This window comes from Siphateles boraxobius, unplaced genomic scaffold (genome assembly GCF_051911475.1).
Source record: "Siphateles boraxobius isolate OS27281-9 unplaced genomic scaffold, OSU_SipBor_1 7, whole genome shotgun sequence".
NCBI lineage: Eukaryota > Metazoa > Chordata > Actinopteri > Cypriniformes > Leuciscidae > Siphateles > Siphateles boraxobius.
In genome coordinates this window covers 11,554,041-11,574,189 of record NW_027509197.1, presented here as the reverse complement: position 1 = coordinate 11,574,189, position 20,149 = coordinate 11,554,041, and the positions used below count along the sequence as shown (strand labels likewise).

General features: G+C 38.5%; 1 protein-coding gene across 1 annotated transcript; it reads right to left on the bottom strand.

Annotated features, from left to right (window-relative positions):
• Nucleotides 1-299: 299 nt before the first annotated feature.
• cfap65 (cilia and flagella associated protein 65) lies at nucleotides 300-20,119 on the bottom strand. Its single transcript, XM_077216619.1, has 33 exons — nucleotides 19,991-20,119; nucleotides 19,226-19,305; nucleotides 18,599-18,768; nucleotides 16,987-17,089; nucleotides 16,682-16,848; nucleotides 16,293-16,492; nucleotides 15,133-15,257; nucleotides 14,817-15,039; nucleotides 14,474-14,742; nucleotides 14,080-14,277; nucleotides 13,448-13,837; nucleotides 11,851-11,988; nucleotides 11,031-11,270; nucleotides 10,504-10,728; nucleotides 10,277-10,423; nucleotides 9,109-9,274; nucleotides 8,348-8,476; nucleotides 7,912-8,125; nucleotides 7,696-7,824; nucleotides 7,426-7,602; nucleotides 7,271-7,337; nucleotides 7,077-7,187; nucleotides 6,356-6,547; nucleotides 5,714-5,863; nucleotides 5,433-5,576; nucleotides 5,197-5,313; nucleotides 4,352-4,489; nucleotides 4,211-4,255; nucleotides 3,874-4,097; nucleotides 3,630-3,755; nucleotides 1,575-1,874; nucleotides 703-837; nucleotides 300-527 (listed from the first exon to the last, which is right to left on the bottom strand). Exons 2-33 carry the CDS (start codon nucleotides 19,298-19,300, stop codon nucleotides 389-391), a joined length of 5,373 nt encoding a protein of 1,790 aa, XP_077072734.1. The 5' UTR covers nucleotides 19,301-19,305; nucleotides 19,991-20,119; the 3' UTR covers nucleotides 300-388.
• Between the last annotated feature and the right edge of the window lie 30 nt (nucleotides 20,120-20,149).

Below are 20,149 nucleotides of genomic sequence, written 5' to 3'. Positions count from 1 at the left end.
CTGTTTAAATGCCCTTGGGACTAACTACAGGCAAGGTAGTCAGGTCTAGCACAGATTAAAAAAAACTGCAAACATCTGTGGCTTATTTAAAATGTATACATTTATGTCTATATATACTGTATGTATATATTTAGTATATATGTTTAAATGACATACTGTACTTCATGTGAGCCACATCTGTGGACTTTCTTTCTTACCAAATTGCTTCAGAATTCAATGGACTCACATTGCGCAACAAAAAGTAAGCATTAGTTGTTGGATACAGTTGATGGTAGAGACTCAGATAAATTACACCAGGATTGTCATCTTGAATACAGTTTAATACGAATCAGTCTCATGCATGTCATACAGTGATATTGAGTGTTAAGTTAAAGTGCGGTGTGGCTCATTACTGCTCTGGCTCCAGGTTTGAGACTGTGGCCTGGGTAGACATGTACAGGCTTGGGCTGGTCACTGGGGGGCGCAACAGCTCCTTTCTCTTATTAGATTCAGCACTGGACTGTCTGTTGGAGCCAAGGCTGTTTTTCCTACAGTACACATACATAAAATGAGAAATAATTTATTGGCTAATATCTCTTAGGCTATTCAAACAAGAGTCAATGCCACTTGAGTGCATTTCTTACAAAGTTTTTGTAAGAATTATAACTTTTTTAATCTGATCCAGATAAAGTGAGATTAAAATAAAATGTAGATGCCAGTAACCTGGAAGAGGAAGGCGGAAGAGCTATGATTCGCGGTCGTGTCGTCAGAACCAGCTCACCCAAGAAAGCCTCCATCATTAGGTTCTGCAAGGTGTTGAGCAAAATGCCCTCCAGCAGGTCACAGAACTCAGGAAACCTGCAGAAAAGAGAAAGAACTCACTAGGACTCACTAATGGGCATCCGGCTCAGCACACTTCCAAGGTGATCTTATTTGTTCTTTCAAGAACTGTCATTTTTTATTTAAGAACTTAAACCCACCGTCTTGGGAAATCTGGTTACTGTACAGTATATGAGAGCATTTTTAAAAGTGTGATTCCCAGACATGGAATAGTCATGGAAATTAGTTTTTTAATGTCTAGCTCTGAAAAATTTGATTTGGCAGAAATTGCTATAGAAAATGTAAAACACCAATACTGTAATCAAGTTTATTGGCCATAACGACTGTAAGTATGGAATTGAACTGATACTGATCATTTTAACTAGATATAGAAGTTTATCAGGAGAGCTTATCCCCAAAACATCCTTAGCCAACTATGGTTGCAATTTCCGTCATTATCAACATAGTTCAACGAATCTGTGAATCGCAGGTTGTGGTTGGAAGCATAGTTTCTTATTTGTATGACGTGGACAGATTGTTTAATTGTTAGATGTCGACCACCTGCATGACATCATAAACCAACATTGAACGACAAAATTTATAATAAATTCAATTGAATTATTTTACGTTTAATTTTAAGTTTAAAAACAAGCAGCTTTGTCAGTAGTACAGCAGAAATATACACATCAAATATAGTCTTGGACAGTGAACCACTGCAGACTCGCATCACCATGTGGAATTGCAAAACCAATTTTGACTGCTTTAAAACAGCACACCTGCGAATGGACTCCTGGACCTTCATCTTTGTCTCCTCCTGTAGTTCTTTCAGAGACTCCCGGTCACACTCACTCCTGGGTCTGTCTGCAGTGCTACAGTTTCTGGTGTAAGTCTTTGCTGGAGCGGCACTGGACGCACCGGACATTTCTACAGGATCCTGGCAGCCTGCAGCAGAGCGGGGTAGAGTTTGTGCGGGGAGGGCAGGAGCAGGAGCGGGTCGCAGCTGTGTGAAGTACAACACCTGCTCAGTGTCGCCCTCTACCAGAGCCTGCTGGAACTGAGGCTCATCTAAAAGACTCCTGTAGAAGACAGTGAACGGTGTGACCTCACATTGAGGAAGAATAGGAATGACAATTATTCCATTTAAAACGACAGAAGACGTGCAGAATGTGCATTACTATTCAAAAAATCGGGATTGTGTTTTTGAAAAAAGTCACATACTCATGAGGCTATATTTATTTGATCACAAATTGTGTAACATTAATCAAATATTTCTATTTTAAAATGTAATTTATACCTGTGATAGCAAAGCTGAATTTTCAGCATCATTACTCCAGTCTTCAGTGTCACATGATCCATTAGAAATCATTCTAATATGCTGATTTGACGCTCAACAAACATTTCTTATTATTATCATCAATGTTGAAAACAGTTGTACTGCTTAAAGGTAGGGTAGGCAATCCGTTTTGCTATACTGGTTGAAACTCTCTTCACATCTTGATAGCAATCAATAATATAAGTGGCCTAAATATTAAAACATGTACATCTTCTGTGAAAGTCTCAGGACAAAACATGTTCATCCAATCATTGCATTCGGTCCTCGGACTCTGATTTATGCGTTTCTCTGGCAACACTATTAACTCCGAAATGAATCTGCATCAGTCAGGTGGTACTACTAGAGCTCTGTAAAGTAGAGTAGTTTTTTTGTTCATTATTATTATAATGTTAAGTGCTTTGAGATAGAGTTCTCAACGGGCCGCGTCGGCCGCAGGTTCGGGTCGGGTCGGGTTCGGGTCGAAAATATAAGCAAATGACTCGGGTCGGGTCGGACCTCGGGCTTAATCTTTTGCGCTCAGTGAAAAAAAAATTATTAATCATCGTTGCTGTTCACCGTAAAGAAAGTCTGGCTGCTGCGTGCAACGTGCATTGCGGGGGCAGACCTGACGCCGCTGCGTGCACGCCTTGCCTGGAGAAGAAGATGGAGTTGGTGAAAAGTAAACTTGCCGCAGGTGAATTCACAGTCGCTACTACAGGAGTGGGAAAATCAGAGGTCTGGAAAGTGTTTGGAGTGGTGCTGGATTCTGATGGACATTCTACAGGGTATGTGCAATGCTCAAAATGCAAGGTGCTGATGAAATATGACAGCAAAAAAACAGGGTCGTCCAGAAGATTTTTATTTGAGGCATATTTAGTAGCCTATATAGCCTATTTATATTTTTAAAGTTTGTTTCAGTTGTTTGTATTGTTTGTAGGCTATTGTTAAAAGACGTGAACATTAAAGATTGATTTGAATTCCCGTCTGCTGGTCATGATAATAGCCTACGTGTATAAGAAAAAAAGGGAAAAAAAAGAAAATCGGCGTCGGGCCGCGGGCCGGGTTCAGGCAGATAATTCATGTTGATGTGTCGGGTTACATCGGGTCCGGGCTTTAAAAGCCACGGGCCGGGTCGGGTCGGGTTGTAATTTTCAGGCCCGTTGAGAACTCTACTTTGAGACACAATGTAATTTTACGTCTGCAGACTTTTGAAGGAGGCGTGGCTTTGGAGAGCGCACTGAAGGGAGGGTGGGATCTCATCCTTTGAATGCTAGCTTGCTATTGCTAGCCTCTCTGAAATTGCCTACCCTACCTTTAATGTTTTTGTGGAAACCGTGATACATTTTTTTCAGGATTCTTCAAAAGAACAGCATTTTTTAAAACAAAAATCTTTTATAACATTATACAATAATAAAAAATGTCTACTTTTGATCAATTAAGTGCATCATTTTTGATGAATCTGATTTCTTTCAAAAAACTTTTGATTGGTAGTCTATAAATTAGACGATGTAAGACATACTGTAGTAAAGAATTGAGCACGTGTGTGATGACGTCTCTCTCGAAACCAAGAGTCAGAGGGGGCAGGTTTGTAGAAAGATGGCAGCTCTCGCCTGTGCCTGACTGAGAATGCTTGGGCTGCGTAGATCTGAAAGAAATATAATAATAGACATCAGACTTTGTTTACTTTTAATCCTCAAATGAAATCCTCCAGGTTTCAATGAAATAAATTCCAGATCAATGCTGACTTTTGCACCCCAGTGTACCTGTTGATGTAATGAGTGTTGAACTGAGTGGGGAAATGTGTCTGGTACTCCATGAGGCTGTGAGAGCGTGCAGTAACACCCAAGTGGAGCAGTTTAGGGCAGGGAGGCTCGGGGCGTCTCCTACTTTCCTGGCCTGTCTGCTGCGGGACCCGCTGTTCAGCCCGACTGGGTCTCGCTGAGGGACCGCCCACAGCGTGATCACTGCTACGAATGTGCGGAAGGGCCTGCCACATGGGGAACCAATCATTAGTCTTTCATTTAGAAACAAAATGTACCATGTAAATTAAACAAAAAATTTGGGTGAATCACTTAACTTAGTCTTGTCTTTGTGGTTTACCTTATATTTTCTTGTGCCAGTTTTCTGTTCAAGCAATGCACCTTCCTGAGGAGGATAATTCGTTTTTTAACTTATTGCTTTGATATGGTGAATGGGATGCGAAAGGCTACTTGTCAGTGTTAAAGATGTGTGATTTCTGACCTGAGTGCATCTATCCAGTTGCTTTGTCTGTAGCAGGTCTTTCTCAGTGAGTGTAAACTCATATTTCTGTCTCTCTGTCTCTTCCTCCCACTGTCGCAGGTCTCTGTGATACTGTGCTAGCATATTCACAAGTGTTATCTGTCAAAAAGAGCCACAAACATTTAGATGTGTTTCCAGTTTACAGTGGCCCCAAAATAATGTATGTGGATATTATATGAAGTCAGTTCTCCTCAAATAAGTTCAAACAAGTGGCCTTGACTTGTGTTACGTAACTACTACTGTTTGGTGTCAGTAAGATTTTTTTTTTAAAGATATTAATACTTTTATTCAGCAAGGATGCATTATACTAATCAAAAGTGACATTATAGACTACATTGTTAAAAAAAGAGTTATATTACAAATAAATCCTGTTCTTTTAAACGTTATATTCATCAAAGAATACTGATGTACCACGAAAATATTAAGCAGTGCAATTGTTTTCAACAATGATATTAATAAGTCATGTTTATTGAGCACCAAATCATCATATTAGGATGATTTCTGAAGGATCATGTGACACTGAAGACTGGAATAATGATGCTGGAAATTCAGCTTTGTCATCCAGGAGTAAATTACATTTCAAAATTATATTTTAAATTGCAAAAATATTTCACAACATCACTATTTTTTACTGTATGTATGGTTTAAATAAATCTAGCCTTGGTAAACATAAAAGACTTCTTTCATAAGCATTGTAAAATAAAAATCATACAGACCCCAAACTTTTGAACGGAACCGTTTTAAATAAGCATACTGTATGTGTCTATGTGTGAATGTGTTCACTGGTGTATCTTTGTATTTGTCACCTCACAGAGGAGGTCTTGTTGGTAGAAAGCGGGGCTGCCTGAGGCCTGTATTGTCACGATGCAGAGAACACTTTCCCCTGGTGCAAGACGACCACTCACAGGACAGATCGTTACAGTCTATGGTCAACATTACAAACAAACACATGCGATCAACCATGTTATCTGCTCAATACACATTTTTGGAATGTCATCAGAATTTTCATTTTTGCATGATCTAATACCTAACATATACACACCTGCTGGCATTCTGTGCTTGTTACGTTCCACTTATACAACACTTGGTCTGTGTATGAGACATTGGTCAAAAAAAGAATGCGTGTACTTCGAGAGCACACGGGGATATCACCAAAACACACTCTATCTTCAGACAGGAACACCACCTACACAGAAAGAAAGAGAAAGAAAGAGAGAGAGAGAGAAAGAGAGAGAGAGAGAGAGAGAGAGAGAGAGAGAAATCCTACTTCCATTTATTGTGGAACACCTCTTATATATGGCTTGTATCATCAAGCACTCTTACTTGTCCAGGTACTGGGATTCTTTGAGTGCAAGGCACAGTAATATGCCCATCCTGTACATGAATGGATTCTGACTCTCTTTCGTCAAAGCCTTGGCCCTCAAATGTTACAAACATGCTGTCCCCCTCCACCACATGAATTGGAATGTCCACCTGTAAAACATGGAGTTGTGTACCTAACTCAGTAAAAAAAACACTTAATGTTGTGCATATTTAAGTTGTCAAGTTGTCTTTTCAGATAAACACATTGTTACTACATGGACTGTTTTTAGTAGCATGAACAGTAACACCACATTTTTTTTAAAGTAACTATGAATTCAAAACTGACAATTCTTATTTTCTATAGAAAATTGCAACATTTATTATAAAATATTTCTCCATACACATTTTTTTTAAATTCATGTGCCCTCGTAATCTTTAATCAAAATAACTCCTCCCTCTTGCAGTGACATATCTTCTATGAAGACGTGACGGCGAGACAACCTGGCAAACCACAACAATCTAATCAATTCCTGATGAACAAAATCAAGTCCCGCCCTACCAGAAGCCGTTTCACTTATCTATATGTCACAATGGAGAAGAAAAGATTTTTGCAACTTCCATTTCATGGCAACTTTAAGAGGATGTTATTGTGGAGTAACTAACACTGTATGTTTTAGCCTCCAGTGGGGAGAAGATCCACTCCACAAGGGCGGTGTGGCCTGGCTCGATCTCTCCACCAGGGTTCATACACTGTAAGATCGGGTGACTGAAGTTCTCCTCCATCAGCTCCTCCAGTGGAGTGGTGTCGAAGTGGTACCTCAGTGGGAGAGTGCCTGCATTATACAGTTCATACACCTGTGCAGATGAAACATTTTTTGACAAAGTTGGCAAAACATTCCACTTTTTGACCGATACACTTGCATGTCTTTTCCAGTTGTTTGTGATTTACTGGACTTTTTTGTTTTACTTATAATTTCTTGATTTTTAGTTGTTTAGCTCACTATAATACCTGTTTTGTCTTATTTAAAATAATTTAAAGTAATCTTGAGGCCCTATTGGCTGGTTAGCATGACCCTGTTAGCCCCTGCTGGTGATACTTTAAAATATACCAAATATATATTCTGAGGAAATAAAAATTTTGGCAAGCAACATATAAATCAATAATCCTAAAAAAATATTATAGTATAGGCCTAGTTGATGTTTTGTCAGTGACCTGAATATAATTTAAATATAATATAATATAATATAATATAAACATAATATAAAATGCTTATATGTAAGATTCTATTATAAAAAGAAAAAAGTTTATTATATAGACTTTCTTATGTATAAAAAAAAGAAGCGCTTTCAGGAAAAAACAGCAATTCAGGTAACCTATACCAACCTGTTTAGGGGGGCTGAACCCACCAATTGCCATGGGGGCAAAGATGTGCCGATTGGAGGAAAGGTGAATGTAGCGTCTATCTCTTTCCACAGTTGTTCCTGTAAAATTCAGCTAGAAGATTCGAGATTTATCAGCATGCATTGTTTGCTAAAAAATTCTGCATGCACTGTAATGAAAAAAATCATTTCTCTCACCAGTATCTCTCTTCCACGTGAAAGTTTCAACAAGACAGGAAGACGATCAGTCCCCACAAATTCGTGTCTGGAAGAGAAGCATATGCCTTCTAGTTTTCTGTGCATCATAAAACAACACTTCAGTGCAGAATCATTACAGTGCTTTTTATCCTGACCTGTATGTCAATTGCACTGTCCTCTGTTGGCCGGGTTGGAGTTTACCAGAGCGTGGGAAGATGGAGAAAAGCCTGTGCTCCTGAATCTTCATCAGGTGGAGCTCAGATGGACTGAAATCTCCAGTCTCGGCCCAGTACTCCAACTCAATCTGTTGGTCCTCTGGGAACAAGAATGTCCTAAAGGGAAAACATATTGATAATTCTTTATATTGCCGGTGTGACTTTATTTGCTACCGTAAACTATCGGCAGACCAAGTTATGGATGCTCACCACTCTACAGGAATGCTTCCTGGGTTTTTAAACAGAAGCAGAATACTGGTGGGGTCTGAGCCCAGGGGAGCAGCGCTGAAGCTAAAATCCATCATGGCTGAGGTAAAGATAGAGGGCCGATGTCGAAAACTGCAGAAGATTTTAATAGATATCAAAAGAAAGTTGTATAACTGTTTTAATTGAAGCAAAAAAACAATACTCTGTTCAAAGTATTGCCTGTGTCTAGTGGGCACCCTGAAGGTTAGCTCTGATGGGCTGGGATCTCTGCGTAGATAAGTGTTGAGTGCATCCAGATTGAAGAGACGCCAGAGCTGAAGTTTACTCAGCCCCTCCACATTGCCACAGCTACGGACATCCATCACCTCCATGGTGGGATACACTCCCTCAGCCTGTACATGGCATATAGATTGGGGCTTTCCTCCCATAGAGCCTGGCCACCAGAAATTTTTTTTTTACATTGTGATAATGTAAACATGGCATATGAACATTTTATATTTGAAAATACCAGCATGGTCCAGTTTAGTTTACGCTGGTTAGTGGTGGCCAATACTGGATTAACTTTTGGAAGGTTGTAGTATGCAAGGTGTTTCAATATTGTCTAATACACACACAGGAATCGCAGTTTGAAGCGATTATTTTTTTAGTACGCTACCAGAGGCATTGAGGATATGGTAACTGATTGTCCAGCGGTAATGGGCTCTGCGAGCCGGTCTCACTGTGCAGCGGATCGGTAGCCTGCAGTCGGCAGGTATGGTTCCCTTTACATTCTCCATCTCCAGAACTGAAAAATGAAAGCTTAATTGACTTAACAGACCGAACATTAATCATATGTACAAAATAAAACATCTACACTACCATTCAAAAGTTTGGGGTCTGTAAATGTTTTTTAATGTTTTTGAAAGAAGTCTCTCACCAAGGCTGCATTTATTAGATCAATAATACAGTAAAAAATAGTAATATTGTGGGATATTATTATAATATAAATATATTTTTTTATAAATATGTTTTTCTATTCTATTTTAAAATGTAATTTATCTCTGTAATGGCAAAGCTGAATTTTCAGCAGCCATTAATTCAGTCTTCAGTGTCACATGATCATTCAGAAATCTTTCTAATTTGTTGAAAACAATTCCATAATATTTTTCCTGCTTATTATTTTTGTGGAAACCGTGATACATTTTTTTCAGGATTCTTTGATGAATAGAAAGTTCAAAAGAACAGCATTTATTTAAATAGATTGTTTTGTTGACATTGTAAGTCTTTACTGTCACTTATTCAATTTAACATCCTTGATGAAAACCCCACACAAAACCGCCATCATTTGTATATAGCTGAATATACTGTAGACAGTGAATCATTTAAATGGCAGTAAACATATTTTTAGGATAAGAATAGTGAGTTACTGAGTCCTACCCAAAGGATCTTGAGTCATGTCCTCAAGGAGGCCTGTATCAGTGACACTTTGCTGTGTTGTCAGAGAGTAGCTGACGGCACAAGGGCTGTCGTTCAGTAGAGGAACTTCAAATGACTTACGGCTTTCCACCAGTACCTCACCCAGATCTATAACAGGGTGCTCTGCCTGGGAAAAAATCATTTTACAAAGTTACAAACAGTTATGACAATAATTTTCTTATAGAAAAGTGTGCATGTCCAACCCATTCAAACCAAGTTAACTAAGCAAATGTAAGAAAATCTTTATCATTGATAATGTTAACTCTGTTGTACAGATGGTCAGATGTTCTTATTTCCATTCAAACACAAGATGCTCTTTAGATCATTAGATCATCATCTTTATATTATCTCATGATAGCAAACATACATTGGAGAGATTTTGCAACGTGCATTTTCATCTGGAAGATGTCTTGATGAAGCGTTCTTTAACTGAAGTCTTAAGCCCGGTACACACCGCCATCGGGTAACGTCGGCCATTTTAAACACAACATTTTTGAACGCGTGTGTTCTGCACTGTTGGCTCTAGTCGGACACCGTCGGGTTTTTTTGGGCCGATTCAACATGTTGAACATGCGTAAGGCCATCGGTGAAAGAGGGAACTCTGATTGGCTGTTCAGCTTAGTGAACGAGTCAGTGCACGAGAATAATAGCAAAACAGCCAGCAAAGAAGTCAAAACGGTACAGATAGAAGGCTGTTCTAATGTTATGTCATCTTACCCAAGTGTTCCTTGGCGAATATTTCAATATTAACATGAGAGGAGTGGAATAAAGAAAGTGAACAGCAGGATTGATATTCAAAACGGTAACCACGCACTGCTTTGTTTACCGTTTGTGTATCTGCAGCCTGCGGCGTCGGTTTCCCTTTTTGAATGACGAATATAGAGGAATATATCTGTAAAAATAGACCGTTGTCTCATTTACACGCAGGCACAGAACGCGCATTCTAGCTGACAGTCGGCTGTAGTTCTCTTGGTGTGTTTAAATGCAGCCTTTTCCTCCGACGCGAGGTGACAACACAGTCTGCTTTCATCAGCTCTATTTCTTTGGCGTCGGTTTGGTGTGTCTCTACCTTTAGAGATGTATGATGATGATCTTCAGCTTTGTGCAAATGTAATCTAATGTAACACACCTGGAGTGAGCCTTTGGATGCCAATCCAACAGCTTCAATGGTAAGGCGGGACTTCTTGCATTGTGGTGTTTGGACAGGCCAGAATGTGAGACTAGGCTTCATGTTGTACATCATCTCCTCCTTTGGAGCAAAGGACCACTTCTGTACCTGAAAACAAACAAATGCATTCAATCAATAAGATTGAAACTACTATGGCCCAAAACACCACACTCATGCTGCAGCCTTACCTTGGATTCATTGGGCTGGAGAATGTCTGTGTTTGGCAGTACAGTCAGAACCCTTTGGTCTGATCCACAAAGCCTCCACTTGAACTCTACCGGCACCCTGCTCAGATTCTTCACCCGCAGCGTTCGCTCAGAGCAGGAGCCCACTGCTGTGGGCTGAAAGAACAGACTGCCACCCTCCTCCACGCTCATGGAAAGCTTCTCTGCTACAGCAACCACATTCAGTACCTACAAAAGATTCATTTGTAGGCTAAAATGGACCATGAAACCACTTTCCAGCTTTCAGTTTCAGAAATTCCTACTTTAGCTTTTTAATGATATTTAGAAACTTCCATTTGGCAAATGAGTGACTGAAACACCACAGAATAAGTATGTGAAGATTCTTGTTTTCATGATTCTAGATTATTCTAGTCAACTGAACGTGCTTGTCTGTCACTCAAAACGTTTCATCACTCATCCACTTGGCTTTAACCACTCAGTCTGGCAACTCACTACATTATGTTATTTTTTGTAAACATTATAGTGTTAACCTGTGCGTGATTGGGGCTGGCATTCAGCAGTAATGTCAAAGGGATACCGGAAGAGTGATCCGGAGATGGAGTGCATCTGAATGTGAGGATCAGGTGGCTTCCAGGTGGCACCAGACCACTGGGTGGCAGAACACATACTGATGGACACTCGTCTGGGTCCAGTCTGAAGATCACTGGCAGGTCTCCTGTATTCTGCAGGAGAATACTGCGGTATGCTAACTGTTTCAGGGCAGGGAATACCTGCAGGAAGATGGATTGTGTTAAAACCTTTCCATTTATGCTCTCTTACTACATATTGGTTGTGTCCGAAAGCTTAGGCAGCTGACTTGTTGCCTCACTGCCCTATCAGTTAGTGACTTTGCAAGCAGCCTTTGTGCAAGCAGGCTTCTGAGGCAGCGTAACGATTTTAATAATCTACAACAAAATAGAGAGATTTTAGGTGACAGCTAAGCCAATAATGAATTACTACAATAGTAACTTATCAATAGAAATTACATCAAAAATGGAAAAAGTTGGTCACAAAATGTAAATTTACACACAGTCTGACCACCAACTGCAACTTTCAGATGCCTTGTTTATTTTTTAGCACAACTTTCTAGGGATTGAAAGCACATAATTGTGGGATATCATAGGCATCAAAGGATACATCTATGCTGCCTTCTGAAATCAATCCGATGAAGAAATGACAGTAAACAGGATTTGGTATGAGCTTTGGATTCAGATGTGCCTTTCTACATTAGTATGCTGCTTGCAGATGCAGTGTTTTTCAGAATTTGGACACAGCCATTATTTTAAAAGATGTCACCATTATCAGACTTACTACTTGAGGGTGTTGAAGAGAGATGTTGGGGGTGAAGTGCTCTTTTCCAGGCTGAAACGAGTGACCGCTCACCCTGACTGTAAGGCACCAGGGTGGACACAAAGTCTGATCCTCCACATTTCTCTGATCCCTCAGAACCTGGGGATGAAAAAAAAAATTCAAGTCAATTCATACTTTGCACGTGACGTCACAAGTACTGGCTGGCGGGCAAGAACGTCGTTCTCTAGCAAGGAAACCCAGTAAACTAATCAAGGATCTTGCCAGGACGTCGCCAGTTTTAATATACAAAAGTTGTTGTTTTGAGGTGTAAACGACATGCCAGATAGTTGTTGTGCGATTGGATGCACTATTATTCAGCATAATCACGTTAAGAACGTGCATGTAAACGCGCTCATTCCATTAAAGTGAAAGTAAAAACGGACTGAGCTTTCAGCATCTGTCGCTGCATTAACGCCGCGTTCTCTTCTCTATCTTAATTTACTGGCTTAATATTTCTCTTTTGGACCTACATTAATGACATTAAAAAATCATTTCGTCATTTTAGTGATATTATTATTTAGTAATTGTATTGTTTTTAGTGTTATTAGTGTCATTAAACGTTTTGTTAATGTGCTATGGAAACAAAATAGCCTCACTATATAATTGATTGTAGCCTAGTATTGGAAATTTGCCGTTTTTTCAGCATTTGTTGCCCGCCAGGTATGGTTAGTTAGGGTTAGGGTTAGGGTTAGGCTAACCCATGGTAGTCACGTGACTGCAAAGTATGAATTAAACCTTCATGCTCAGAACTCATGTTCACGTTATGTCCCATTTACACTGACTGCGATTTAATTGCTGGAGGTCACCAAATCTATATACTACCCTGCTGAAGAATCCAGCATTGCTGGTCACCAGCATAATGTATTTTTGCATTTGACCAGCATGGGAGGCAGAAAGGTTGGTGGACCAGCTACACCAGCTCAGTTTTTTCTTGCAAACAGCATGACCATGCTAGTCCGCCAGCTAAATCAGCACTAAACCAGCTCTAACCAGTAAACCAGTCTAGACCAACATAGAATTCATGCCGGTTTATGCTGGATTTTCAACAGTTTTTGGTTGCAAATACTTTAACATTAATCATGCATTGTGCAACTAATCATGGCTTTTGAAAATCTGATCACAAACTAATATTCCTTATTATTACTAATATTGATGGTGAAAATAAGATGTTGTTCTACTTTAAACAGAAATCAGTTTTCTTGCTGGTTAAAATGAGGGGAAAACATTCGTATAAATTGCAGTCATACATAATGCATCATATCATGCACAAGAAGAACTTCTATCATGAATTAGATTGACTCAGAATGCTGAAAACTTCTACGCACAATTTTTAAATTCTATCACTGTGTGTGGACAGAGACCCTTTATATAGAACCATGACATTTCTCGTTGTCTACATTGTCTATTGGTAGGCGCCACATCTTAATAGGTAAACTTCCCTGAACTTGTTTGAGTTTCAAGACATTTTATCATTCCGCTAGTTGAAAATGAATGACTTCAGGTCCCTCTTTCACTGTGGATCACTATCGGTGTGAACGTCTCTTTAGTCTCATATTACCTTGTAAAAAGTGAAACACTCAAGCTGTGCTGCATGGAAGGTGTTCTGCTGGTTGGGACTGTATGTCACTCTGAAGGCTGTGGTCTTTAGAGGGCCTAGCTCACAGGAGAGAGGAGAGATGGAGAAAGGGGACTCGGCTTCATTGGACCACGTCAGACAGATCTTGCCCTTGGTGTGGTTGGTGATAGAGACTGACTTAGATGCTGGGCCGTCATAAAAAAGGAGATCAGAGGGCTGAACTGTAACATGGGGGACGGGGAATCGGGTGGAGTTTGAGGTGTTGTAAAGTTCTGTTTCCGCTTCAGGTGCCGAATTTACATGGAAATACTCCTCCATAGGACTTCGTGGGTTAAAGGGAGGTCTGGAGTTGCCAGTGTCCTCAGCTGGAATCTAATAAAAGTTAGATGCAAGGTTATGTGATGTGACATCCATGTTTTATTTGACAGGAAGATTTCAACTTTATTTTTTAGCTGTGGTACACCCTATTTTTTTGTGATTTGAGTATGATTTTGAAAATGAGGTTAGGAAGAGAATTTTTTAGGATTTTAAAGAAATGAAAGGAAATCTGACTTAACTCTTAGATGTCAGAGCATTTGTATGTTACACCACAGTGCAGATGGACAAACACACACCTCCTGCATTTGCAATGCTCCGCTATCATCCAATTTTAATCGGTGTTCTTCCAGCAAGGCACTCAGTAAGTCAGGAGGGTAACAGGTGAGCCCTCGTAGCAGATTTAATCTGTAGACACTCAGGTGTCTTGGCTTTAAAATGGCTGGCTTCAATTGCTCTGAGTGACAGGTGCCAATCAAATCCATAAACAGTGGCTCCTTTAATAAGAAAAGCAGAACTACACTATCAATCAAATGAAAACAATTTAAGAAAGAGTAGACATTCAACCAAGAAGCCGAAAAACAGATTGACAGACAGATAGAGATAGATAGATAGATAGATAGATAGATAGATAGATAGATAGATAGATAGATAGATAGATAGATAGATAGATAGATAGATAGATAGACTTACCCTGTGCAGCAGCAAACAGATCATTGTCTTGTGATAAGCTATAGGGTTTTGTGGTCTGAACTTCACATGCAGGGTGAGTTTGCTGCTGCCTGGCAGAGACCCACAAGGCTTATCAACACTGAACACACTATGGCTGCCAGTGTCCACATCAAACTGGTAATGAGCCAATACTGCAGAGGAGTTGATGATCTGAATTTTGTGTGTGACCTCTGTGCCCTCCTTAATACAGCCAAAGTCTAGTACAGAGGTACTTAGAGACACTATTGGACCTATAGTGCACAGAAGAAGACGTTCAAACCACGTTTGATATGTTTATTAGCAGATGTTTGGATATGTATTGTACCTATGCTGGTGCCTGACACTTTGAGCAGGTCTTCGCTTACAGCTCCAGGACAGGTAAGACAGAGGTAGTCCACACTTGTGCTGTCCACTGTGAGTGGGGAGAAGCAGACAGGGACTTTCAACACTGAATGTGGGGCGATCTTCCCTTCATGCACCTCACAGCTGAACACAGACTCCATGAGAGGGGGTCGTCTCAGCCAGGACAGACTGAATGTTGTGCTGACCTAACGGAGAAAGAGAGTGAATCTGAGAGAGAAATATCTGAGTGATGTCTAAAAATTCAATGAGCAAAGAAAGCAGGATGGAGGGAAACATACAGCGGAGAGGTTGTAGATCTCAAAGTGCTTTTCATGAGAGTCTCCTACTGCCACACAGCCAAACTCAAGCACCTTACATCCTTCCTCCAGTCCCACGCAGCTGATTTGGAGGTGGGGGTACTTGGCTGTGGAAAGGAACTTAAATGTGATGTGAAAAAGTACTTATTACCAGTTTAACATGCAGTGACAACAATGCAACACTGACTCAATGACTCAACCAATGCAATGAATTTGGAGCAGGATTATTTGTCTAACCAATGAATAGTCATTCTTTTTGTAATTACAGTGACACCCACATTTTAGCGGTCTTGAATTAAACTATTTTTTGTTTAAAAGTTTTTTCAACAATTAAAAGAATTTCTACGCCATCAACCAAACCAACCTCTGATATGAATCATAGCTTTGTAAAAGATTTTTTACAAGATTGTAAACTTTAAGAGGCAATACACTATAATCCCATAAAGCTCTTGAAATTACATAATTGAATAAAAAAGAATGGTCAAATTAAAAACTTTTGATTATAGTAAATGGTTACAAGTATAAAAAACAATATATTTTAAATGTTTGCAATATATATATATATATATATATATATTCATTTTGGGAGTGTAGGGAATTATGCTTATGGGTAGGGTCATTTTTTCTGGAATGTGGCTTTTAAAAACTACTATTTTTAATAAAGTTGAAATTTCACTTCTAAAATCATATATCATAGATTAACAACTTCTGAGCTCATGGTAGGTCTGCCTTTAAAGGTTTATAACGAATTGTTAAATATTTATTTCTCGACTGTATGTAGAAAATGAATGATTTTACAACTGAGAAATGTTAGAAAAGACCACAATATACCCTAAGTTGGCAGGTTTAGTTCAATTAACACCAATTCTGGTGTGATTGCTCTGCCCTGTAAAAACAAAAAGTTGCTGCTAAATTCGCTGTTAAAAACGACAGAGTGAACGCTAAGCAAACCAGGACTAAATGTATCATTTTCTTTGTAGATCCGGACCAACAGAGAACTGAGAGAACCAATCTACAAGTGTAAACACCCTAAATGTGCTTTATGAAATTCTTAAAATGTTGCACAACCAAATTGTAAGCATCATTATCTTCTTTGACATTTAATTGACATTTAGACTCCAACAAAAGCTTAGTGTACTCACAAAGCCCACGCAGAAGTACAGTACAACTGCTCTCCCCATCGTCTCCGAAAGCACAGCAGGCCTCGGCCTGGCATACTACAGCCTGCTGGGGCTTGAATTCTACTGTAACCCTGCATTCCTCTCCAGGCTTTAACTGTCCAGTCTCAGGGGACAGCTGGAACGGAGGATCCACAAACCATCTGAATCCTGTCTGCAGCTTACTAGTGGGAAAATGTGCATTCGAACGTCTTAAAATTCTGCATTTTCTTCACACTTTCTCCATAACTCAGTTGCCTTTGTGACAACCTAGTTTCCGACAAAATAATACCCAAAGTACAATACTGTGAGACACAGAGTAGTTGAAACATTCTTTAGGTGGCAGCTCTTTAGCCATGCAAACACAGCTTTACCTGGAATTACGAAAGAGGAAGCTGGTTTGGGAGCTGTGGCGGGCAGCACAGGGTGGCAGGATCACCGTGTCTGGAACCTTCAGGTCATGATGAGGAATCACAGCTCGCAGAAACACCTGAAACGTGCCTTCCTTACCCTGAAACTCTATAGTGTCCACATACTCACACTGGAAAGAGCAGGGCAAGAAAGAAGTCTATACACAAATCCAAAATTTATTTTTGCATAATCATTATTGTACATTATTGGTTATTTTATAAAAAGTTTAAAATTATATAACAGATAAGACATGCGAATTAAACTTTACTTTCTCAAGAGGATGAAAAGTAACTGGGAGTGAGAAAGATGTCCCTGGGCTCAGAAGGATGGTCTGAGTAAATGGTGTGTTGAAGAACTTGGACTCAGGAGGTCTGAAATTGACAAAATAAAACAAATTCGTCAGTATGATCCTGACCAATCTGGGGTCAAAAATATTTTCGTAAGGATGAAGTTAAATGTAATACTTTTATTTAGCAAGGATGCATTAAATTGGTCAAAAGTGGCAGGAAAGATATTTATAATACAAATTCCTGTTTCTAATAAAAGCTGTTAATATGAACTTACTATTCATCAGAGAATCCTGTATAAAAATGTATTACAGTTCCCATAACAATATTAAGCAGCACAACTGTTTTCAACATTGATAATAATAACATATTCGAACGATTTCTGAAGGACCGTGTGACAATGAAGACTGGAGTAATGATGCTGAAAATTCAGCTCTGCATCACATGAATAAATTGTATTTTAAAATACAGTAAAAAGTTTAAAATGACTGTTTCTAATGTTTTTGAAAGAAGTCTATTATGGTCTTCAACCCTACATATATTTGATTAAAAATATAGAAAAAACTATAATATTGTAAAATATGCTTACAATTTTAAATAATGGTTTTCTATTTGAATATGCTTTCAAATATAATTTATTTCTGTGATGGAAAGCTGAATTTTCATCAGCCATTACTCCAGGCTTAATTGTCACATGATCTTTCAGAAATAATTCTAATATGCTGATTTATTATTAATGTTGGAAACAGTTGTGCTGCTTAATATTTCTATATTACCTGTGATACTTTTATCAGGATTCTTTGATGAATAAAAAGTAAAAAAAAAAAAAAAAAGAGGAAAAAAAAGAACAGCATTTATTTAAAATAAAAAAAACTTGTGTAAAAATATACACTACCGTTCAAAGGTTTGTTGTCATTATTTTTCTATATTTAAAAAAAGAAGAAATTAATACTTTTATTCACAAGGATGTGTTAAATTGATGAAAAGTGATAGTAAAGATTTATATTAGAAAATATTTCTATTTGGACTAAATACTGTTCTTTTAAACTTTTTATTCATAAATGAATCCTGAAAAAACTATCACCTGTTCCAAAAATATATTAAGCAGCACAACTGTTTCCAACATTGATGATAACTGAGTATCAAATCAGCATATTAGAATGATTTCTGAAGGATCATGTGACTGGAGTAATGATGCTGAAAAATCACAGAAATAAATTATTTTTTAAAGTACATTAAAATAGAAAAACATCTGGTTAGCATCTGTACTTTTGATCAAATAAATGCAGGCTAGGTTAGCATCTGTACTTTTGATCAAATAAATGCAGGCTAGGTTAGCATCTGTACTTTTGATCAAATAAATGCAGGCTAGGTTAGCATAAGAGACTTATTTCAAAAACATTAAAAATAGTAATTTTTCCAAACTTTTGACCAGCACTGTATATTCAAATAGAAAACAGTTATTTTAAAGTGAAATAACATTTTACAATGCAGCCTTTAAACTAAAATGACCCCAAACTAATTAAGCTAGCATACTTGCCAGTACACTTAGCCTTGAATGCTTGTATGAGTTAATGTTTTAAGTGGACTGACCTGACGGTGAGTTTCTGGAGTTTTCCATGTATGCTTCTAAGGAACAGAGATTTGGTATACTCTAGCCCTGGCTCCCAGTCCTCCCAGACCAGCTCAGCACAGGTCTCCACTCCAAAGAGGCAGTTTTGGGTTCTCTTCTGAAGGCCCCCTGACCTAAGGCTTGACACCCTCTGAAAAAAAAGTAGGCACATCATAACGTCTATTGTATTTTTACACCAGCAGAGGGCATTGTCTTTCAGCAAAGCATTTTAGCAGACTGACAGCAAAAAGCCAATGCAAAATCTTTCAACTTATTACAACTAGTAGCAAACAATAGCAGAACAAATTAAATAGTTGACATAAAAGAATAATAAACAACAAAAATAAGAACTGAGGATAGAATGAATAGGAAATAGGAGCTAGCTGTCAAGTTGCAAAGGTAATTTGTATAGTGGAAAATTACAATGGTTTTATAGGTAGAATATATGTGTTGTGTTTAATTATAATTGTTTCACACAGTCTAAAAGGTTCCATTGTAAACTGTAACCCAATTAGTGTGACAACCTGCTATAGCCTATAGAGTGTGACATCTTTTTTCTGCACAATTAAAAAGAACTTTTTTGACTTTCAAAACACCTTACATCTTACCTTTCTATGTGGGTTGTGTGCGCCTCCAAAGGGAATGCCTGAGTTCAGAGGATTCACTGGATTATCCGTCAACATTGCAACTAAAACAAACCAACAGAGGTCAATAGTGCTGTATTCGTGGGATTAAACTATTTCACAAAGCTTTTGTATCAAATTAGATTAATCAGACATGGCTGTAGTAGTACTTGAAGGATTTGGGACTTTATCATAGAGGTTAGCCTTAATTTCTTGATGATATTATGAACATATAAAGTCCATACTGCATTAGGCAATATCTGTATTACTTTAAACAGCTGCATGCTAAAGTGATACATTTACATTTATTGCAAAGGCAGGATCTGCTATATGCCTGTCTGACTCTGAGGTTAACCGAGGCTGGTGTAAATGTATGACCCTGTCACTCATTTCTTTACCTCTCTATTAGCTTAAGTGATTTGCTTTATGAAAATCAGTGACAGCAAAGGTGACTGACTCAGACTAGAGGATCATCAAATGTAATGTTATTGATAAAGATAACGTTACAGTGGGTTTTCTGTTTTAGATTTATAAAATGACTCGCATCTTTTCTTTTAAAACTTGACAAGGCGATAAAATTGCATAAATTCTATAATTTTGTTAAAATCAATCATAAAATCGATTGCTAAACAATGAAAACAAATTATAATATTACGAGTATTACAGTCACACGCTAATATATTACGTTTGTTCCTTCTACTAACTAACTCGCGATATTTACATTGTAAAGCCTACTAAAATATAACTTACCACAGTAGATTTATTTAAAGCAGATATATCTCAAACAAGACGCCAAAACTGAATAGAAATGTGTCGATTTATTTGTTTCACCATGCTGAAAGTCCCAGTTCAGTTGTGTTCGAGCTCCATGACAACGCCGACGGAAACAGCTAAGGGACATTCTACATA

Excerpts from the sequence above, each read along its gene's own strand:
- cfap65 (XM_077216619.1), bottom strand. The coding sequence starts at position 19,300 with ATGTTGACGGATAATCCAGTGAATCCTCTGAACTCAGGCATTCCCTTT. Across the intron at positions 14,278-14,473 it reads TCTGTTTGCTGCTGCACAGG|GAGCCACTGTTTATGGATTT; the intron begins GTAAGTCTATCT and ends TTCTTATTAAAG. Across the intron at positions 10,729-11,030 it reads CCAGCCCCAATCACGCACAG|GTACTGAATGTGGTTGCTGT; the intron begins GTTAACACTATA and ends AATCTTTTGTAG.